This window comes from Nicrophorus vespilloides, unplaced genomic scaffold (genome assembly GCF_001412225.1).
Source record: "Nicrophorus vespilloides isolate i.1.1-1 unplaced genomic scaffold, Nicve_v1.0, whole genome shotgun sequence".
Classification (NCBI taxonomy): domain Eukaryota; kingdom Metazoa; phylum Arthropoda; class Insecta; order Coleoptera; family Silphidae; genus Nicrophorus; species Nicrophorus vespilloides.
The window spans coordinates 1-24,158 of NW_017096214.1; the positions used below are offsets into that span (position 1 = coordinate 1).

General features: G+C 35.7%; 2 protein-coding genes across 2 annotated transcripts; one reads left to right on the forward strand and one right to left on the reverse strand.

Moving 5' to 3' along the window:
- Positions 1 to 2,165: 2,165 nt before the first annotated feature.
- Positions 2,166 to 6,187, forward strand: LOC108556297 (TLD domain-containing protein 1; the record flags this gene model as incomplete). The annotated part of the gene is given in 4 exon segments (XM_017912344.1): positions 2,166 to 2,390; positions 3,401 to 3,914; positions 3,977 to 4,203; positions 4,313 to 6,187. Coding segments are annotated over 4 exon segments (1,236 nt in total). The 3' UTR covers positions 4,601 to 6,187.
- Positions 6,188 to 6,258: 71 nt separating this feature from the next.
- Positions 6,259 to 21,899, reverse strand: LOC108556298 (ubiquitin carboxyl-terminal hydrolase 34). Its single transcript, XM_017912345.1, has 47 exons — positions 21,666 to 21,899; positions 21,178 to 21,274; positions 20,531 to 21,018; positions 19,182 to 19,316; positions 18,211 to 18,482; positions 17,889 to 18,107; positions 17,407 to 17,831; positions 17,186 to 17,349; positions 16,929 to 17,067; positions 16,742 to 16,873; positions 16,529 to 16,691; positions 16,178 to 16,458; positions 15,856 to 16,113; positions 15,473 to 15,795; positions 15,192 to 15,408; positions 14,925 to 15,129; positions 14,718 to 14,852; positions 14,473 to 14,661; positions 14,008 to 14,296; positions 13,570 to 13,844; positions 13,227 to 13,517; positions 13,067 to 13,175; positions 12,802 to 13,013; positions 12,571 to 12,739; positions 12,291 to 12,517; positions 12,026 to 12,229; positions 11,794 to 11,966; positions 11,566 to 11,732; positions 11,254 to 11,471; positions 10,913 to 11,196; positions 10,544 to 10,858; positions 10,339 to 10,489; positions 10,093 to 10,254; positions 9,859 to 10,038; positions 9,657 to 9,803; positions 9,339 to 9,603; positions 9,023 to 9,279; positions 8,720 to 8,910; positions 8,475 to 8,652; positions 8,293 to 8,412; positions 8,120 to 8,236; positions 7,823 to 8,057; positions 7,534 to 7,766; positions 7,271 to 7,474; positions 7,077 to 7,214; positions 6,779 to 7,019; positions 6,259 to 6,723 (listed from the first exon to the last, which is right to left on the reverse strand). The coding sequence occupies exons 1-47, from the start codon at positions 21,706 to 21,708 to the stop codon at positions 6,440 to 6,442; spliced, it is 9,921 nt and encodes a 3,306-aa protein (XP_017767834.1). The 5' UTR covers positions 21,709 to 21,899; the 3' UTR covers positions 6,259 to 6,439.
- Positions 21,900 to 24,158: the final 2,259 nt, after the last annotated feature.

Below are 24,158 nucleotides of genomic sequence, written 5' to 3' on the forward strand. Positions count from 1 at the left end.
GAAATCCCGACGTATCAAAATTCTGACTGTATCAAAATCACGACAGTATCGAAATCCAGACTGTATTGAAATCCCGACGTTGAAAATCCAGACTGTATCAAAATCACGACATATCGAAATCCAGACTGTATCGAAACCCGACTGTATCAAANACCCGACTGTATCGAAATCCAGACTGTATCAAAATCTCGACTATATTAAAATCACGACATTCGAAATCCCGACTTATCAAAATCCCGATCAATGTTATCAAAATTCCGACGTATATCGAAATCCGACTGTATCAAAATCTCGACTATATTAAAATCACGACATTCGAAATCCCGACTATATCAAAATCTCGAACAATCGACTGTCGAATCCGAAAAATCCCGACTATATCGAAATCCAGACTGTATCAAAATCTCGACTATATTAAAATCACGACCTTCGAAATCCAGACTGTATCAAAATCTCGACTATATTAAAATCATGACATTCGAAATCCCGACTATATCAAAATCCCGAGTGTATCGAAATCCCGACTATATCGAAATCCCGAATATGTCAAAATCCGGACTAAATCGAAATCCTGACAGTGTCTTTTATTATTATAAATTTCTACAACAACATTTTTATGGTAGTAGGGATTTCGATATAGTCGGGATTTTGATTATGGTAGTCGAGATTTTGACAGAGTCGGGATTTCAAGCGTCGGGATTTTAATACAACCGGGATTTCTAACGTCGGGATTTCTATACACTCGGGATTTTAATACAGTCGGGATTTCAATAGACGGTCTTTCGGTTGTCGGGCTTGTGATATAGACGATCCCCGGTACTGCTTTAACTCTTTGAGGGACGCTGGGACACGCATTTGTACCACCTTTTGAACATGCCTAGTGGAACATTATTATAATTTTATAGAAATTACTCTTTTAATTTTGTTGGTATGCAAAGGGATGAATCTTGATAATCCATACCATCCAATGTTGATTCAATAGACAATGTTGTCTGATGCAGTTGTCTAGAAATGTGTTGGGTCTAGGAATTTATGAATTTCTTCCTTTAAACCTTTGAACTTAAAGGAACGGTCGCCAACCTTTTTGAACTCATGGACTACTAAATTTAAAATATTGAATTCCGTGGATCACTTAATGTTTTTTTTTCCTTAAAAAAATAATATTTTAAACAATAAGGCGAAAATTGCAAAAAAAAAAGTGGACCGCGGTTTTCTGTTGGTGTGCCGTGAAAATATGTTATTACAATATTTTCCAATAAAGTTCGTAACACTATAAGTGTACATATCAAAATTAAAACACCATCATGATTTATGTAAAAGGTTAAGTAATCTATTATGAAGAAACACCTGTTATTGGCAGCGTATGTCAATCACGTTATACTTTAAGAACGTTGCATTGAATATTAATATAGTATATTTAAATACATTTATTAATAGATGACTACTTTCTATTTATTGCTCATTACCAAGAGTTCTTTGATTATTCATGTCAATACTACAGTTTGTTCATGTTAATTAATGTTTCTTCAAGTAGAAGAGCTTAACAACAAGAGTTATAATAACATAAGTCAAAATTGATCTACAATTGCATGAAAATAATACTAAAATGTTTATTTCAGATATATACAGGTAAACGTCCTTTTGCGCTTGTTAATTGCTCATTTAACATTTATATAGAACTAAACACTATAGTTGCCTCACTGTAAATATGGGTTCATTTTACGCCGATTCGATTTGCGACGACTTTTGTAGGAAAGGAACTGCGGCCTAAAATAGAATAAACATACACTTTTACTTAAGAAAGAAAGCAAAAGATCCCGGAAAACATTTTTTTTTTTAAATATTTAGAATCCCAATTCTTACTGGGATTTAAAATGTACACGCAGTAGTCAAATCATATATAAATCACTCATACTTGTTCAGTTTGGAGTAGTATTTGGAGCATACATTAATAACATCTTCATTAAGTAATGTACAATTAGGTATACTTCTAGCAATGTAATAATGTAATGAAACCCCTAAAATTACCGATAATTTTTGTAATTAGAATAAAATCCAAATAAAATTTCCACCTTCTTATAATTACACGCACAAGTGTTGAAGCAGAAAGAGATTTTTCTTCTGACATCGAATTTGTTGAATCGAAATTATTGTTTTTCTTTTAGAAACTATGGGGACCCCAGATGGATGCGAGGCTTTCACAATATATACACAATTATTTATTTGGTAGTGGAGAAGCGAGAACGCAGGCCGTGGACCTGGAAAGATTCGCCGAATTGTTCGTTTACTGTACGAGAGGAACCGTGGACGAGAAACTGAAAGTTCTTCTGGTTTCGCTCGGTCGGCAGGAGAACGACAACTCGAATGTTCCTTATTTACTAGTCAAAGAAGTAAGTTTCTTCAATTTACACTTTCGTTAAAATCTCATTATTTTAATGTTGATTAAACAAAATCGTGATCAAAAATTACTTTTACTAGTAGTTTTTTTCTTTGTCAACAATATTCAATATATTTACTAAATGTATTAGATTAGATTGCTTTTCGAGGCTTTAAATGTCTTCAAATTTGAAATCTTTCTACGCGAAAATCGTTTGTACTACGAAAATAATATATAGCTCATTCTATTATCTGCAGTTTATTCTTTAATAATCATTTTCAATACATATTTTCAATTTGTTAGTTTCCGAGAAATTAAGTAAAACTATTATTTATTATACCATCTTTTGACCATACCTAGTGGAGCATTACATTAATTTTCTATAAAATGTACAGAAAATAGTAATTACTATTTAATTTAGTTGGTATGTTAAGTGGTGAATCTTAATATGCCATATTTTCGGATGTTGATTCAGTTAACAATGTTAGGAATTTCTTACTTACTTTCATACTTAGATAACTCGAATGTTCCTTATTTACTAGTCAAAGAAGTAAGTTTCTTTAATTTACACGTTAAAATCTCCTTATTTAAATTTTGATTAAACAAAATCGTGACCAAAACCTACTTTTACTTCATTCTCTGTAGTTTTTTTCTTTATCAACAATATTCAATATATTTACTAAATGTATTAGATTAGATTGCTTTTCGAGGCTTTAAATGTCTTCAAATTTTAAGAAAATAATTTATAGCTCATTCTATTATCTTCAGTTTATTCTTTAATGATCATTTTCAATACATATTTTCAATTTGTTAGTTTCCGAGAAATTAAGTAAAACTATTCTTTTTTATGCATGTTATATGCATGTATTAGTAGAGCATTATTTTAATTTTCTAGAAAATGTACAGAAAATGACACGACAATGTTGTCTAAAAATTTTTTTTGTTCTAGAAAATTAGGAATTTCTTACTTACTTTCATACTTAGATTATACATATCCAATAACTAAATTCTATTTACTTGCAGTACGTTGAGAGCATAGTCTCGTCATATACAAAAATCCAAAGGTTAAGCAATACCAAGCAATTCAAAAGCTGGCAGTCTCGCGGTTGCTTCATATCGCCGCAAAACGTTCAACGTTTAGCCGAGAGTTTGATCCATGAATTGGCAACGGGCGAATTGATCACAAGACATTCGCTGGAAGTGTGGCTGCAAGGATCGACGGTTCTCGGTCAGCTCTTCATATTCGTATTCAAGCATCTGTACAGCATCTCGCATCGGGAAAAAGTCCAAGCATCTTCGACCGAGAAGAGCAACGTTGCGCATTATCCGTGCGAGGAAGCTCCGATCGTCGAAGCGGACAAAGACAGGAGTTTGGTGCCGTATTGTCGCGGTTTAGACCTGATACCCAGCTATCCAAGTATACTGGATTTGAATCAAATCGTCTTCATCAATGCGCATCTACCGCAGCAGTACCAATTAGAATGGAGGTTTCTGTTTTCCTCCGAGATTCATGGTGAATCGTTTTCTACTTTAATAGGTAATAATTTTTGAGAAACAAAAAAAATATATATATTGAATTTATGATTATTGTACTTCCAGGCAGAATAGTTAATCAAGGACCATCCGTTCTCATAATCGAAGATAAGAATGGTTTCATGTTCGGTGGATTTGCACCGAGCAACTGGAGTTTAGGGCCGAATTTCTTCGGCGACGATAGCAGCTTTCTATTCACCCTCGCTCCTCGCATGAGAATGTTCTTCTCGACAGGGTACAATCAACATTTCCAGTACTTAAATCTGCATCAACAGACGATGCCCAATGGACTGGTATGTTTATTATTCAATTCAATACATAACAACCTTTTCTATAAATCTCTTTCATCTTAAGTCACATTTCCAAAGACTAGAAATTTAAATGATTATTTTTTTTTTATAGGCGATGGGTGGTCAGCACGGATACTGCGGTCTCTGGCTGGATTCGGAATACGGATCCGGTCATACAAGCGAATCCTGTACAACGTACAAAGCGTACACGCAACTCTCCCATGTGAAGGAATTCAGTTATAGGCATCTCGAGGTTTGGGGTTTGGGTCAACCGCCGCCACCGCCGGCAGACCGTGAAGAGCGCAGCATCCTCGACAACCAAGTGGAGAACAAAGCTTTACTGAAAATGACCGGCCGCACCATCCATAGTGAAGGTCTGCGCGAAACCAAGAACGAATGAACGTGAACTCCGATGTTCGCAAAGTGTGCCAAAATATGTCCTTGCAAAACAAAGAATTGAGTGTTTCATAAGCTGCATGAAACCAACATAAAAATATCCTATTTATTCTTCATATTTCTGTTTAATTTACGACTGATTTTACTATACCAAATATGAAACAAACACTGTTTCTGGTCATTCCTACTACAGTTCGTTTCCTTTTTTTTTTTGCATCGCCGCCATACAATTTTAAGAGAGGCTCTCTATAAATTTTTATGGTATTTTTAAATAATGCATATTATGTCCAAATAATTAAGCACATTTTACTCAATTTTCATTATTGACGATTATTATTGGATTCGATGAATCACCACCCTTAATTAAATTAAATTGGGTGCATGCAAATTCACTGCAAATTGTTCGTTCTTATAACTTATATAACTTACTCACTATCTTCTATATTTACGTTTTTCTTGTTTGTATATAATACACACGTAAAAAGGATTGTTAAATTAATGTTTATGTAAATATATAAATGTTTTAATTAATCTCAATATGGGACATCCAAACCTTAAGATAAGAAAACATAATTTTATTAATGCACTTGAAACATCATACGATGGTTGCTGTTATTTCAGTTTCAAAGGTCGATTTGAATTAGAAATCTTTTCGTTAATTCCGATATTGAGATATTGTTATTTGAATGTCTGCATCAAAATAAATATTTTATTTTTCTATGGTGAGTAAGTAAGTAATTCAAATGTGCATATTATATTTAGTTTATACGACTAATTTTTCCTCATCTCAAATTATACACAAATAAACGGCTTCTTGCTTCGTTTCTCAATTTAAATGATTAGATCAAAACAAAAAGAAATCATTTGACGCACAAATTACATTTTTCATGCAATTTTTTCTCTTATTAAATAAAATAATTAATTGGATTCGATGATAACAGCGTTGTAAAGATGTATGTATTCTGTAAAAAACAACAAAAAAAAAAGAGAAATGTTTTTAAATAAATAAATACGATTTAAAAGAAAATGAAAACCAACCACAAAGAAGTAATAGACTTTATTTTTGTTCTGTTTTTATTAGGTTATATTATTTATATAAGTCGAGAAGAAAGTAACATTGTATTCTATACATTGAAACATGACAACTATCTGACTCAGGAATATCCGTATAATAATAGTAATATTATTTGAAAAAAAATAAACAACAAAAATTAGGTAAGTAAAGACGTACGAAAACAGATTAGAGTATGATTAAAAAAAAAGAGATAATTTATTATTAACAGTCTTAAATAATGAAATAGAAATACAAAGAATAGTCTCAAAATACGTGAATCCTCCTCATTATTATTCTTATTACTTCTTTCCTTCCTTTGCTCAACGAAAAACAATTCTTTTGGTTTACATTTTAATGACTAAAAAAAAAATGTACAAAATATGCGAAAACATGCCTCGTACATACATAAATTTATAATAGAAGAATAAAGAAACTTAAAGGAAATATTACCCTGCTACATTTTGAGATTGAAGAACGAAAAATTAAAGTATAGAAGATGATGGAGAGAAAGAGAGAGAGTGAGAGAGAGAAAAAAAACAATTATATAAACGCATTGGTAATTGTAGTAGATCAATAAAAAAAAAGCTTTTTACAATAAACAGAGAAAATAATATAAATAATTCTTTTTTTTTAATACGCTCCTAGACATCATCATCAGGAAGCCAACAAGTAGTGAACACACATATTGGTCAACAACGGCAAATATACATATATATATTTTATATAGTTATAAAAAAAAAACGAGGATTGGGGGACGATTGGCGACGAGGAGAGAGTAAATGTACACGTTCAGGCCTGCTTCTCCACGATCACCAGTAATTCGTTTATCGTTGTTTCAAGCAGCTTCAGATTTCTCAGCGGAACTTTGGATTTGTCGTCGTCGCAGCCATCCCCGGCATGGTGCACTTCCGTGTCACTCTCATTCTTAGATTCGGTGTTCGTAACGCCGCTACTACTGCTGCTACCACTAACGCCAACCTCCTTGCTTTCCACCGAACCCGTGCCCTTTGAAGTACTAGGTTTCGCATCATCACAGTCGTCCGTATTTCCTGGAGGAGCGCTTTTCGATTCTTCTGCAAAAAGCGATATTAAGATAGTTAATATGCTAAATATTACAACATTCATTACCTTTTGGTTTAATTTTCGCAATTTCCGCTTCCACATTCTTCAGCAGCTGTTTCAAAGTTCCAACAAGTAAGTTCGGTGGAACAGCTTCAGGACTGTTGTAGACGAGGATCAGAGCTCGAAGATCTCCAGCAAGACGCCTGGCCGTCTTCCTCACGTCCATCGAGCCAACTTGCTCACTCAACGATACCACAGTGTTGTCGATCATATTCAAGGTTTGTTCGGATAGAACGTGCGCAGAAACCTTAACACATTCTTGTTAAATAACATCATTTAAATAATATCTGTAATAACTGCATACCTTAGGGAAAAATGTTGTCAAAAATTCGTATATCACATCAACAGTCAAAGCAGTTCTTTCATCCAACAACACGGAGTCTATATAATCGACGAAATAATTGCAGGACGTTAGCATACTTATATATTTTCGATCCACGTGCTGAAATAAAAATAGATTAACAAATAATAATTGAAAGATTTAGTTTGACGAGATACCTGTACGCGAAGTACATCCAGCCATAATTTTGGAAAGAAGGTGGAGTGCAATGGGACAGCCTCGAACCCGACCATCGCACTTAGCGTAACCATCACGTCCGAAAGACTCTCGGAGTTCACTGCCAGCCGGCAGAGCATATCGATGAACTCATGGTATGGCGTATAAAATTTATCCAAAGATTCGTCATACTCCGAATCAACGCCCTACGAAAAGAAATATTGAACTTTCTAGTTAAAAAAAAATACTCTAATCATAAACTTACTCGACTGCTCTCCAGTTGATTTTGCGGTACGGTCATCTGAACCATTGGTCTGATTGGTCGGGAAATGCCTTTTCCCGAGACGTTCGGCACAGTGTGTCCTCGCTTCGGGAAGTAAGGACCCAATGGGACGGCATCGTGACTATCTTGGAAAGCCGAGTGACAATGCGAAAGAAGCGGTACCAAAATCTGCATTACCTCGCTAGGCATCACCAATACAAATTCCTTCAATATTTCTAAAACATTCATTGAAATTAATAAATCAATTCGCGTACAGCACACCAAAAATTACCAATGCAATAAGTCCTCATATCAGGTGGATTGTATGTATTCAAAAGAGAGGCCAGCTTTCTTAGAACTTCTATCCAATCTTTGCATGCCAATAAAATACCACGAGCGTCTTTGGTATCACGATACATACGTACGCAACGCGTCAACTCCAACATTATCGCAAGGACCTCCAGTAGTTCGCCGGAAACGTGACATGCAGTAGCTTCGTGCAACATTACGTGTAAATTTTGGAACGACTGCAATCAAACATTTACTTATAGAATTTACCAATAAACGAGCAGAAGAAATTACTACGAACCTCAAATACAATTTGAAGACCTCCGTTGTATACCACGTAAAGTTTATCATCGTTCGATTCGACCAATATCCTAAAAGCCGAAATCAAGGTTGCCCAACTCGTTCTACCATCTAAACACTGAAATCACCCAGTATAAACATTACAATTATTACGAAAGATGATCTTTGACTTACTTGTAAGTAAGTTGTTAAAGTTGTACGCCTAAAGCTGCAAATCTCCCTTTGATCCGTCTCAGAACACTCCTGATTCTTCATAACCATCAGTTGCATAAGTTTGAACAGTTCTTCGACAGCCTGCAATTAGAATATTTATACATGTTACTAATTAATTCATTAAATTAATTGATTGTACTGACCGTCGGATATTGGGACGGATGCGGTGTAATGTTCTTAAACGCCCATTGGAGATTTTGATGCTGCGCCAATTGCCTCGTGAATATCCTTGACAATTGACACATCATACGAAGGAGGCTGTAATATGCCGGTAGCATCGCTCTGTTGTACACTACAATATCTTGATCGTCGTGATCGGCTCTGAAAGACGGACAACTAAATCAGTGATAGGCTTCAAACTGTTTGCTGATTGCTGCAAAATACTTACAAAATATAATTGAACGCAATGTTCTTAGTTACGTGCGCATTCTGCAGCATCAACTGCACGTTCTCGGGACAATCCGTGCATACGTGGTTCCAAAATGCCAAAAGTGCTTGCTTATTGTGGTGTGCAGGTATGGACGGCTCCGATAGTTTCGGGTGGAACAGATGCCACAAATGCAGAAAATATTGACCAAACTGAAATTAATTGAATTCTTATTATATCATATTATGATTAAAATGTAGCTTTGTTTGAATATTTTTAAAAAAATCAAACTAGATTTCATAATTATTTTTTTGAATTACTTACCATTAATTTCTCAGTGCGTGTAATGCAGCAGTACACAAGTAGAGCAAAGTAAGTGGTGAGTTTCATTGTTCCGTGTTGTTGCATATCTGTGTAGTGCTTTGCTGGAGATAGTAACCTCAGCAGAGCTGTGTAAATTTGATGTAAGATGTTCATTGCCTCAGGCGAGAGCGACAGTTCCCTGTGTAATCGATGGGTGGCACGAAATCCCTGCCTGAACTGCGTGCTCGGTACTAAAGATACCAGCAGGAATCCCGCAGCTACAACATAAATTTTTAAATTATATTAAAAGTAACTTTACGGTGAGCATCTACTATACCATTTCTAACACGTTGATTTCCGTGAGCAATTAAAAAGTGTTCTAACCAAGAATCAAGTGAGGTCAACACCCATTGGTGGACGAGCCTACTCCTGGTGACCTGTAAAGCCAACCAATCCAGCGCGGAATGGGGACAGCACTCGGCCGCTTCCCAAACACGCTGCAAAACCAGCTGCGTGAAGCAAGGTAATCCTGAAGGACCAGCGGCACTCTGATTACCTCCTTCAGTCAACAATGTCAGCAGTTTGAAAAAAGGCTGACACGACTGAAAACAAAAAGTTAATCAGATTGTTTTGTTAAATGCAATTAAAAACATACGTCAGAATTCCTGCTGATAGCCTGCGACAGCATTCCTATAATGGACGTTGCTAAACGTTCATTGCCGCGACATAGGGAGTGAATCAAGTTTCTAGTCTGTTGAAGGTTAATGTTATCTTTGATTTGTTGATATAGGAACGGGAATCCCTGTGAATGTAAAGCTTTAATATACTAAAATCGTCGCATCAGATGCAGAACTTACCTTGCCGCCGGCAACCGCGTTATAATCTTTAATACTAAGTTTCAGTCTTAAATCTGAGTCTCTGCTTTTCTCGACCAGAGACGCAATAAGCGTTATCATCTTATCTAGAGACGCGGGTTTGTACTTATCGGTAGGCAAAGTTACAACTTCTTCCTCTTCCTCCCCTTCACTAACATCGACCTAATAACATTATGTAATTCAGTGTTGATAATACAATTAATTTGAAACGCTTACAAAATCATTAACTTTGTGGCCTAAATAGAAATCCACCATGGTGTGGATGGCGCCCACAGTTAACAAGAACTTTGATTCGTCCTCGCCCATTCTACTAAATTCGTATAGAAATCCGAAGAATTCGGTAAGATGCTTGAGATGAGCCTTAGCTCCATGCTCCATCTAAAATGAATCGAAACTTAAATATTGCTGGAGGATTGGAGATTGGTTGGCTTGAATGAATCATTATTTTCAACATACACTTACTAAGGACAGAAGCGTCTTTACAAATTTAGTGACGCAAGAGGCGTTTCCTATGCGGCTGGGTTCTATATTGACATTCTCATCGTCCGTTGCTTGCGACGAATCCGCAGATAAATCTTCATCGACTAGCAGGTAAAGGCTGGAGTGACTTTGCCTAATAAATAACAATGGGTCAGGTCAACAAATTAAATGGAATGGTGATACTCACTTCAGCCTTTGAATCACATGTATGCACAGTCTCTGAAACATCTGCCTGACCATTTGGTTCGGACACTTGAGAAGCACCTGGACCGGCCACCAAGTGTCGCGAACCATATGTTCTAAGAACCACACGCACGCCTCTTGACAAGCATTGAACTGTTTAGTAACTAGTTCGACCCATTGGACCATCGTCGGCTTTTCTTTAGCGTGTATAAATGTTTCGATGAAGAACGAGGTCGAAAGTTCGGCAGCTCGTTGCGTGATGTCCGGTTTAATAGGCATTATGGTTTGGGGAATGTATCCACAAATTTGCCACATGAAGCTAAAAACAGATCGAAACAATAATTAAAATATTAATATAAATAATAATATTTACTTGAAATATGTGTGTTCAAAGATATTCTTGTCTTGAATAAAATGCATGTTATCTTGCCAGATCCAATCTTCCAGTTCTTTGCTCAATTCGAAAGTAGTGCTCGGCGTTGGAGAGCACGGCGATTGCAGATTATTTTCTCCGGATGCATCCAACATCGTGGATGTGCATTCCGAGCTTTCTGTTGGAACGAGTGGACACCGTTCGTAGAACAACATATATGCACTGTTCGTCTTCTCAAAACTGAAGTCCATAAACTTATCAGTTACACTATCATAGGTCTTACTCTAAAAAAAATAAATTACTTAATAATATATGGACATCTCAAGTATTTTTCTACATACTGTCATCTCTCCACCAAAACATTCTGCTGCAATCTGATTGGGATCGAAAGGTTTCACTTCAGCATCATTGAATAGAAACCATTTATCTCTAGCACCGGCAGTTCTATCTTTAATGAAGCTGTAATAGTGACCTCCATCCGCTGTTCCAGTGTGCACAGTCACACCGATTAGATCATATTCATATTGTTCTTGTTCCGGTTCACTTTTCAATTTGTCCTCTGTTAAACAGATTTTTTTTTGTTAAAATTTGTTTAATAGCATTCCGAATTTGGCAAGAAAAAATATAATATTCTAGAAGTATATTATTTTTACCTTGATAGTGTTGCGGCATCAATTGCTTTTCAACGTATCCGGCCATATTCAACCTCAGAGGAAAAGAAAAGTGTGTATTTACTTTTTCTTTGAGCATCGTTAGCATATTAAACGTGTATCGCATGGTATTGAAGCAAAGGATATGAGGAAGCTTCTTGAAACAAGCCCTGAAAATTGCAAATACGTAAATTATCCCATCCAAATAACTTTGAAAATAAAGTAACTAACCGCTTTTCGGCTCTGACTTTTTTCCCACATTGTGAACATGTATACATATTGTCACCCTCCAAAGTGTCCTTAACAGTGACTTCATCCAGAGATTCATATAGATTCCTCATATCTGCAACTTGACATCGGACAGTGTAAAATTCTTCTAATGTTCTGCTAACGTGATCGCAATCCTGAAACACGAAATACATTATTAATTATACTTTACACATCATTCTAATAAACTACGTACCAATGAAACTACATTATTACTTAGTACACCGCAAAACAAATTTTTAACGACCGTTTTCAGCGCCGGCGTCATTTCCTCAAGTTTGCTTACGAGATCTATGAAAAACTCTGCCATGTCCTTTTGCTCTGCAGTGTTCAATGGCTGATGATCCATCGTATACACCTTGCAGAAACTTCTTGGATTATAGGCTTTGCGTTCACTTTCCTAAATAAAAAACAACAAACATAGAATAAATAAATAAGCAACGCGGATTGAATAGATGTACCATCAAATATGCAAACATTCGCTGCAATTCCTTTAACGTCGATTCGTGTTTGGAGTGCAACGTATCTGCAGCAAGGATGGATGCTCTAGCCTGAGGCATCATGTAAAGATGTTGCATGCAACTGGCCATGTAACATGTAGCACCCAGATTGGTAAGTCCTACATATCCACACTCGGAACGACCATCTTCGTGCGGCCAATAATCCCAAGGATATGGCGAGTTCGGTCCTAATAATTATAAATAAGCAATAATAATTAAAATTAAATAATTAAACCCTTACCAGGTTGATGTTGCTTCAGTAGTTTCTTGTGCAACATATCGTAGTTTTCAGGAGCTCCTTTAACTAAATCCACCAACAAATCGAATGCAGCGGTACGGGAGCGAGCGCTCTTGCATTTGGGAACGTGTCTCAGTTTAGGACTCGGCAATGCAAACAGGAAATTGAATATCTAAAAAGAAATAATTATTATCATCATTCTAATTTGTAAACTATATGTAATTTAGTAATTACTTCGCAAAGCAATTCCTGCCCTTGCTTGCTGGTTTGAAACGGCGGTTTGTGTTTGATCAAGTTTGTTAATAGATTTAACAATCCCACCAATCCGTCATCATCGACAGTTCTATGTCTCGTTTCTAAGAATTCCCGTGATAGTATTGATCTGGCAATAGAATCGGTTAAACCGTTCACATCAATTACGGAATTCTGCGGATCTTCTAAACTTTCTGCAAGAAAAATTGTCGATATTATTGATTGAATTAATATAACCAGAGATTACCTTTGATAAACTCACTCGGCAAACTATCGACAAGTCTAGAGACCAACCAGAAATAATCGCGGCACGCAGGGCCGTAAGGTTCTTTTCCTTCCTCCGGTGCTTGTATTACCTGAAAAGATTAGAGTTTAATCGTAATTTTATGCAATAATTAAATGTTTACTTCAAATTTCTGAGGACGCATGCCTTCTGCTTTATCCATGTATGTGAGCAACTGAGCAAGCATCGGAGCAACTAATCCGTTGTCCATAGAATCGCTGTTTACATTGGCCGATACACCTAAGCATAATCTGTATAGAGCTGAACAGACTTCCCTTCTGACCGACGGCTCAGGATCTTCCAGTACCAATCGCTGTAACCATGACGAAAAGTTTGGAGTCTTGAACAGAGCTTCCCTCACTTCCTCTCGACAATGTAACCATGAAACTAGGAGCGCCATTGCGTAATGAATCACCTAAAAGTATTTTATCATTAGTATGTAATGATTATTCTTGCAAGATAATTACCTGAGCGCGACCCCAGAAGCCTGTTTTATAATGATTTGGATCGCGCGGCAGTGACGCTTCTTCTAGTATGCTAGTTAATTGAGGCATCGCTGTTTTAACATCCAACATAGCTAACATACTTTCATTCAAGCTAGGTATAATGATTTTCTCAGTCCTGCTAGGTCTGGTTTCGTGCGGCAACTGCTCTACGCCCAGCTGACATAACAGCTTTAAAAGAGAAGCCAAGCAATCTTGCTGCCATTCGCTGCCGTCTCCTCCCGATCTTTGCAACACACCTATAATTATATAAAAATTAAATTATACATAATAGTTACAATACTTTGAATTAATCAAACAAATACAATAAATTTAAAAAAATGCGATGAAAACTAATATACGATAAAATAGGCGAGGAATTATTGTATTTTTTTATTTATAAAGACTTACTTTCAATCTTACCTGACATAAAAATATCAAAGATGTGTCTAAGACCGCCATGCTGTATAAAGAAACGATTCCACGGCTCCTGCGGTCCATCTCCCGATTTCGGAGTGGATTTCACGCTGAGCGATTCGACAATATAAAGACTGTACATCAATTTCTGCGCGCTGGAAGGATCTAGAAGGTCCTGCAATGGCGTGTCCAGCTTTTGGAAACCTCGAAGGAGAGTGGGATTGGTGGGCAGCAGGCTCAATATCTCCCATACTCGTCTGCTCAAAACTTGGGCTTTCGTGTGCGGTATTTGGTGCTAAAAACAGTATTTACATTCTAAATTCAATGTAATTTACTGGAACATAAAAAAAAAATAACCAGTCTTTTAGAAAGTGAAATTTCTTATTTCCTGACGCCGTTCGTTTTTAGATCAAAAGTCTATATGTAAAATAATAAACAAGAATAGAATACGTAACGCTACGCTATACTTACGCCACCCTTGACTTGTGTTTTCATTGAACTCAGTGTGTGCATTAAATTGAACAATTGCTCGAAATATTTTGGTCTTAAGAGTAGCAGAGTTGGGATAGATTCGCGTGGTGGCGACGGCTGCAATGACGGGGAATCCATGCAGTCGCGTTTCTTCATGTTTCTTGAAACCCCCATTGATATGTACACCATCTGAAATAATGTTCATAAGTAAGAATAATGTTCGGAAAGAAGAAAGAAGCGCATACTTGATTCTCCTTGAAGCCCATTTCGGCTAACGTCTTCTCATCGCAATCTGTTGTTAACTCTTGTCCTTGCGTAATAATACGAATCGGATTATCGCTAAGCGAATTGGCGGCGTTTTCCGATTCGGATCTTTTTAGCTGCGAAAATAACAAAATTGACGAAATATTTTAGTTTGCGTTAATATGGAATAAATTGGAGAATTCACTCACATTACAAAGATCTTCCCACCATTTTGCTATTTCTGCTCTAAGATCCGCCACGTAATCGGATCCAAGTAATTCCAATAAGCACCTTTCAGACATTCCAGCTGGTTGAATAACCAATCTAATTGGTGTGGATGTTCGATCACCTAAAGAAGCGTGACTTCCAATACCTTTGCCTTCTAAAGCCCATCTCCTCAGATGATAGGCATACCTAGAGAAATATTTATTAGTATTAGACTAAAATATGTAAAGTTTATTAATTAATTATTATACCTTCTCCTGAACGTCTCCATATGTGTTTTCAGTAACAACAAAGCTCTTTGAATGCACAGCAGAGGAGGTTCTTCGGATCCTGGAGATTTCGCATTAACCAAATCTTCGGTAGCAGCGGCCAAATTCGTCATACATTGCGTCACAAATTGACTTTCATGTTGCAGATTCTGTCCCATGTAGTAGCTGTTCAAATATTGTATAGCTGCCATACTAACATCTGCGTTACAAAGTATAAATCAACTATAATAATTACCTTATATACTTTTAATTATTTAAAATACCTGTGCTGTTTGCTCTAAGCGCAATTTTCCACATATGATCCATACCGAGGATGTAACCGTCTTGGCTACTGCTGTCCATATTAGCAGTCGCTATTCTAGCCAAATTACAAAGTTGCTGGAACAGACTCAAGCAAGTCATGCTGAAAGTTTCCGGTGATAAGCTTGGCAAGTGGACGAGATACAAGCGTTTGAGTGCTTCAATGCCCAGAGCATGCAGTTCGGTGCTCTTTGCTTGAGACAGTAACCAACTGAAGAGTTCATCTGCACATTCGGCGTCGTGCGCCAAGCATTCCCACAAAGTATCCACTTGTTCAATTACCAATCTGGAATCAGAAACATTTAGAAAGATGTTCAAAATGAACCAAATACACCTGTGAATGTACTTGAAATTACTGGGCGAAACCAACGGTGAGAAAACGGCCGAAAGGAAATGTAATCGGACCTGCACCTCCATCTGATGCGAATACAGATGCACAACCTTATCCGGATTTGCAGTGTAAGCTTTCAAGTTGCTGAAGAAATGCGACATCATGTGATGCTGACGTTCCGCCCAATGAGTTACATGATGCATGTCGAGGTTTCTGAATTGTTGAAAAGATGTTAGTAATTTTGGTAGCAAACGCAGCGACACTATCACAGATCTGAAATGATAAAGCAAGATCAGTTTATATAATTTGTTATAAATGATTAACAAGGTATATTTACGTATTATTCGCTAAATTGTGCAAACACCCTTCTATAAATTTCATACGAATGATGCGCTCCGTATTGTAGCAAAGAAGATTGCACAACGTTTTCTCCGCTTCCAATGCTAGACCTTCCCCCAGCTGACCAATTTTGTTATCTTGCAGCAAATCCCAGAGAAGGGTATTTCCTGGCTGACAGACATTTTCCAATTTGAAGCAAGCGGATAATCGAGGATCTAAACGCACCGGAGATTTTTCAGGCGAAGCTCGGCTTATCAGAGCGTGCAAATTCATTTGAGCCTGGTTTCAACAAAATAATATTATTTAGTGTTCAAACTGTAGTTATATAAGTGATTTAAATGTAACATACTTGTTGCTCTGCAAGTTGAGCAAGTTCCTCCTCGCAAACGGAATCTTCTCCATCAAAATCTGCCATGTTCTTTTCTGATTTATTGCTCATTCTCGATGAGTAGCTACCATCAGCGTCGCCCTCGACTTCAGCTTCATCGCCGCTTAAAAGTTCCAACATGTGACTACAAATGTTAAAACAGTATTAAAGGATAGTTCAAGCATTGTAATATACCTTGCAGAACGTGGATGAATCGTGAGATAAGAATTAGTACATGGACCTTCATGAGCCTCCAACGCTGCAGCTTCTTTGCCCAATTCGCTGCAAGAGGAGCTTTCTTCTAAATACACAGCTTGTTTCAATCCACTGCATAAAATATACACATTCTATTAAATATCATTAATTGCGAATAGTCACTTACGCATCCACAAGACTATTCACTTCTGCTGGCATCATGAGACTTGCAACTTCCTTTAATGCAGCACGTTTGATTTCTTGATCGCTATCTGCTTCGGCATCGCTCAATGTCTCAATTTCTGCAACATCGGGTCTACGCTTATCTGAAATTACAACCAGATTCAATATTATATTACTTTCTAATGATTCTAAAAATATATTCAATTATAATTATATTACCACTCGCGGTTCTTTTTTTACACTACCAATTAACTTTTTTACCTCTTATCTTTTTAACCCTATTTTTTCTTAACATTTTTCTCCTCTTCCGAAACTTGGACGCATCAGTTCCTTCAATTTCGTCTTGCGAACTACTGGATGCGATTGTCTCAATACCTTCGGGCATCTCATTAGAACTGTTTAATAGCTTTTTGCGCACAGAACTTCTGAAAACCAATGATTAATATTTAAAGAAAATTGAAAATGTTAAAATATAGTGTTACATTTGCCTCTTTTCGGGCTTAGCTCTAATAGATCCACCGCTGTTCATCTTGTCTTTGGCCTTTCTTTTGGCGGAGTCGAGGTTGTCGCTGCTGCTTCCAGCCTCTTCCACGACGACGTTGCAGGTCTGCTTCCTGGGCATCTTACATGGCGTTGGTCCTTCGCTGCTATCCACCGCAATATCCTCATCAATCTCCACCCCATCGATATCCTCGCTGTCGGATTTGTGGCTCTCCGAATGTCCGCTGTCCGGGTGGTCCTCTTCAGAATTGCTGGGATCTAAACTGACACTGTTTTCTGATGAACTAGCACATTTATGTAACGCTATACCAGCAGCTGAAGCCGCCAAACTGATCAATCCCGTTTCCGCCCCTGCTCCACCTCGAGTCCATATAAATTTTATCAACGCTGATGCCAAATAGAGGGTCTGCAAAAACAAAAATAGATTGTAGTGGAATGAGTGATAATTTCAATAATTTCGTACCTGTTCGGTGTGATCTTTAGGTTCCAATTTAACTAGTAAACTGTAAAGATGCAAGGCCGGCGGCGACGAAAGATGTTTCACCAATCCGGGAAGCAAATCATGAACGGGTTTCGCGCAGTGCTTCAACTGTGCCGCCGCCCAGATGATGTCCATATGTTCGCACATTATGCGACCTTCCATCGCCAAGAAATTTAAAATAATATGACTCTGTTTAATAACCTACAAATAACAAGTTAAGAATATGTAACGTTATCGGCATCGATTTCCTTCGTTGATTTGTTAAGCGTTAAAGGTACGTGTGCAACGCGTCTTTAAATATTACCTCTACATGTAAATTTGGACCGAATATATGAGAAATAATATTGTTACTGATGAGCCAATCGGCCATGTGTCGAGGGGCTGCTTCTGCTTCCGGAAGACCCTCTCCTACACAGAGTTCGGCCAATACGCCGATCTGGTTGTTGATCTGCGTGATGCCGGCCAATCGCATCGTGAGCGTACTAGACGTGAAATACTTGAATGCCAAATCTAAACCATCCAAATCAAATGCCATTGGTGTATCTAATGGATCTTTAATTGCATTCCACATAAAATCTATAATCAAAACAATTTATATTCGCATGAAAATTACATCAGAAACGTATATTTTTAATGGAATGAAACATTTCAAATGGAACCCTATTATATACTACAGCCCGTTGGTGCGCAAACTTAGTAGATTTGCGAAGCACTGCTATAGATCATAAGAGAAAACGTACATATTAGTAATGTTTAGAATGTTTGTAAAAGTATGACCATGCCCTGTTAGTACAGAGATCACCAATCGGTGGGCAGCGGGATTATAAATTTTGAATTTAGTGGTTCGCGAGATTCAATATATTGAGTTTAGTGACTTAAAAAAAATAATGATTCCAACTAAATAATAAAGCCCGTTGAGCTTTAAACATTAAAATATAATTAAATAAAAACGAAGTCTTATTGATTTAGATCATTGTACCAGATCAGAAATAATAATGAAAATGTCGCATTTATTCATATAGAGACGTAAATTGATGAGCCCTGTACTCTAGATCAGTGATTCTCGCGAAAAATACTTGGGGGTCGCAGAAAAATTGATAACAGACCGGACGGTATGTTTTTCTACAGAATTTTCTTCCAGAATTATGAGCATCATTGATGGTCAATGTTTGATTTGTTCGATTATGTTCATTGCAATATCTTAACTACAAAAGTTAAGATACAATAATTTTCTTTTATGAAGTGTGTTACAAATAAAATAGACAAATAACTTACCAGCCATGCTTTTTATCGTCGGAGTACGTAGATCTTGATCCGATAATTTGCACATGTAACGTAAAACGCAAGACCTCAATGGAACTAGTAGAGACATCATACTCTTAAAGTTCATCCATAGCTTTAAGTTGCAAACTAAAAGGAAAAAACAACAAATCAACATGAATATACATATTCACCAAAATAAATATTCCTAAACAAACATTATATTTTAGTTCCTTTAACGTTTACGTTTGTTTATTTTGTTGTATATGTAAATTTGTTCCTTTCTTTATCTTCCAAAACATAAATTACTGTTGCATTTTTAAGTAAATTCTAATGATGAAATATAAGTCATAACGATCAATTAAAAAAAAACTTATTTCCTGAGCAGAAATAAAATAGAAAAATCTTGAAAAATAATAGAACTTTGAGCGAAAAGACCTATGGTAAATAGCAACGTTTAATATAATTTTTGTTATGATTTGATTTATATCAGTGAGACGCTGATATAAATCAATTTGTTTATTTTATAAATTAAACAATTAAATTATCTGCAAATCCGCAAATAAATTTAAAAGGAAAACAATCAAAAATTACATATTACAATTATCAAAAATGTGTTTTGAATATCAATACATAAAAAAAGTAAATAAAAACAATGTTTGTATTATCCTTGTTTTTCAATTTCCGAGCGTTAACGTACCCGAATTACCACAGATAAACATTATTATTCTTTGAATGAACCTAGAAAAAATAAATATAATTTTTCTCAAATAAAATAACTTTCTATTTCTTAAGTTTGTCCTTAAATTTTCCCTCCAAAATAGCTATCAAATACGAAACTTATTTCTGTTATGTTTTATATGAATCTGTGCTCTGTTAGGACTATGTTTTCACATTTCATTGATTTTCTCCAAAACTATAATAAATAGAATGAATCCAAAAGATGCATATTAAAGCTGAATGTTTGGGGAATTGTAATTCGCGTTCAAAGTTTAAAAAATGCTCGAAAAAGCAGTGTTTTCACATTTCATTGATTTTCTCGAAAACTATAATGCATAGAATGAATCCAAAAGATGCATATTAAAGCTGAATGTTTGGGGAATGTAGCAAGTATTCATATATTACTGTGGATTTATCCGTACGGCTGTAATTCGCGTACAAAATTATCTCCGTTTCACTAGAGTGTCTTTATATTTGTACAAAAACTCAAGTATGATTAAATGTTGATCAATTCGCTAAATATCATTAAACATATTCATAATTTTCTGAGGAAAAGAACATTATTTTCTTCATGACAATCAGCATCATTATATTCTATTCTTTTCACAGATCCAAACACTGGATTAGACCAAAGAATAACTCACCTACAGAGATCATAGCATGCGCCGTTGAAACTGGTAGAGCTTCGGGCGTAAGTTGAGTGAAGCACGACGTCATGGCATGCAACCCACCGGTCTTGCAAAACAGGCTGACGTTCCTGAGCAAGTAAATCGGAATCTCCGAATCGTGTAGATCGCAGAACAGATTTAGAGCTTGGATCTCCTGCTGCGTCAGATCGTCGAGTTTCGCCTGAATGGTGTGCTTGAACGCAACGTACAGCGGAAAATTCAGCAGGAATATCTTCGAGACGAGAATGAGCAGCTTATCACGTTCCTGTATCTTCGATACGGCTTCCTCGTCCAGAGGCGGCGCCGGCTGAGATTTTCCACTCTCATCGTCGCTCTTCGTCTGCTTCTGCACCTCACTCTCGCTCAACGCCTTCAGCTGACACACCGAAACGTATATAACACCCTGCGTTATTATGCTGAATCTCTCCAGGTTTTTCGGATCTCTGTAGCAGCACATGCATTGCCTGCAAAACAATAAACATAAAATTTCATATGTCGCTCCAAATTGCTTAAACAAATATTACTTATGACAATTGTTAAGATTCATCAAAAACATATTTGTTTACTTTTTTAGTTAATTGTTTTTTTTTAATGTCAATAATTTAATTGATTGATTAATATACCTTGTTGGCCATGTTTGTATGTAAAGCAGCAGAACTGCTATGTCCTGTTTGCTCAACACGGGTAGCTCAATGGGCTCTCTCGAGACTTTAGTTTCATCTGGAAATAAATGCAAGTTGTTTATACAAAAAAAAATAATGGCTCATTTGTTTTTAAAACAATCACAAAATAAATGTATATAAATCAAATAAGTTTGGAGAGAAACAAAGGAAAGGTTGAAGTTATTTGTAATGAATGGGACATGACTGTTATTTTTGTTTGTTTCAATGCATCCAGAAATAGAGGATAGAGGCTAATGCATTCTGTGTGTGTGTGTTACATATCCAGCTGATGAAAAACTCAATGGAAATTGAGTAAATTGCAGATGGCAAATTCGTTTTGCAAAGTCCGCGCCGGTATCTTCCTCTTCGAGTGCATATATGCATGCATGTATGTATATACATATGTATGAGTGTGTGTGTGCAACAAATCGGTTCCATACAAAACTTACAAGATAATAGTAACTGCAAGAAATCGGAGCACGCATCGCACATTTTGCCTTAATATAGAAAGAACCAGCACGGGCGATTCAGCACGGGCCGACCATTTCACCTCGCAGCAGCACGAAAATTCTAAACCACACGCGAATAACCTGAGCGCATATTTCCAATCAGATGGCGAGATGATTTAATGACAAACATCCACCATTTTTAATCAACGTCTCTCTTTATTAAAACACACACAGACACACCAACTGATCGGATTGCAAATGCACCAGATTCACACACAAACACACACATACACACGCACACGTACGCACACATACGCTCGCGCGACAACAACACACACATACACACACACAAAAAACAATAACAGCTGTCACTTTAATCGGTTGGTAACAACATCCCATCATCTTATGCAAACGTACAAACAAAAGCGCACTTTTTCCGCAACACTATAGTCACGTATAACAAGTTGCCTATCTTGTACTTTCTTGATTTCTAATTAGATCAGTGATTCCCAAAATGGTCTATATCGACCCCACAGTGGTCTATGACAACCTACAAGGGGTCTACGTCAGCGAAAATAAAATTTGGAGGTATTTTTATTTGTGTCTCAATCTCTCTCTACGTTATGCTTTAAATTATTATGTTAATTAAGAAACGCACATCTATTAATAATTATTTATTTCGTTATATACATTGTGGGACATTTTATGGTTGTTGTAATTGAAAGTTAGGGAGAGTGCCTTTATTGATCAAGTAACGAGAACTTTTGTAATTGTCGTTGTTTTGTTTATATATTTTCTTAAAGATTTGGCGCATTTAGCGAACTTAAACTAAATAAATGATCTTGTTCAGACAACATATTTTTCTTTCCATATTCACATACAGTTATATAGAACTTAGAAAGAACTTTACTGAATTGATCTATTTTAGATATAACGAGAGATGTTTATTTTTACATTAGATTTGCGAAAAATCTTATTTTTTTCCAGCAATAAATAATAAAAATAAAAAGTCAACTACTGCAAAGGTATTTCAGCTCAATTATTGGTTTACTAATTTTTTGCTGATTTAGTTAGAAATTAAAAAAAAAATAGGATGAAGTAAAAACATTAGTATTTTTTCTCATACAATTAATACTAATTATTTAAGCGTATTTTTTTTATAATATACTCAAAACTATGCATGAGAACGACATATGACAATTTCAGCGATTTCAATAATGATAGTAAACAATAGTATATAATTTATTTAAAATAGGAATTATTAGTTTTATTTTATGTTTGCTTGGATACTTATCTTTTATTCTATTTAAATAGTCTATGAGATAATAGATTATTAAACAATACAAATTAGTGTCACTGACTGATTTCCATCAAACTGTGCATTGTACAGATATGTACAATTAGTAATTTTATTATTATATAAAACATGTTAAACATATGTGCTTAATGTTTTATATTTAGTAAAATGTAACTTTGTTTAGGAAGAATCTCTAAAACCAATCAAAATGTAACCGAAACATATATATATTTAACTACTTTACAAACTTTCTTTGTAAGAGTAAAAAGAAATATTTCTAAATTAAAATTAATTAAAACTCACTTAAGGACAAGCATGATAGAACAACGAGAGAATCAATGGAATCTAGAATTCGCATATTTAAATTAAATAGAAATAGTTTGATTGCATACAAAACATATGTGCTTAATGTTTTATTTTTAATTACATAAAAACTATATGAATAACTTTATTGTTTCTCTGTAAATTTTAATGAAAGGGTGACGGCGTTAATGCCCGTTTCTCTCGAAGCGAAATATAGTGTAGTGTAATTAAATTCATTATACCAAAAGTCATTTAACCAACTTGTTTTCTTTTTATGTTTACTCTATACCAGTGTTCTTCAAACCATGTTATAAAATTATTGATTTAATTTACTAATTACTGACTACTGATTACTGGATTTGAATTTCATCTTAATTGTAAATTGGTTCGCGAAATATTTCTAATATTTTCGCCGATCTGTAGTTATAGTTGCATATTAACAACTTCAAATATACCTAAGAAGTGTGGAGAGGAAAAGAAGCTTTCGATTTAGAAAATTTTGAATAAAGTAATTTTGTTCTAATGTTATAGTAATTATATTTTCATGAGAATTAGACTCATGTATATTTGTATCATGCGTTTGTCAATATTCTACAAGTAACAGATTTCTTCTATTTTAAATAGTTATTTATGCTGTATTATTGAAAACTTTGATCAAAATCTATATTATTTCATTGATTATTATTTTATTTTTTTTATACATTTCCTCTAATTTGGACGAAAGAGCTATAAACTTAAGTTTTTCTGCTTAATTTCGTTGATTAAATTCCTCGTATGCTATATTTTTCTGCAAAAAAAAAGAAACAATTATATTGCCTCATACATTTATTGTCTCAGGGTTGCGTTTAGTGGATAATACGGTCCTGTTTTGGGTGGGGACTACCCGCATTCAT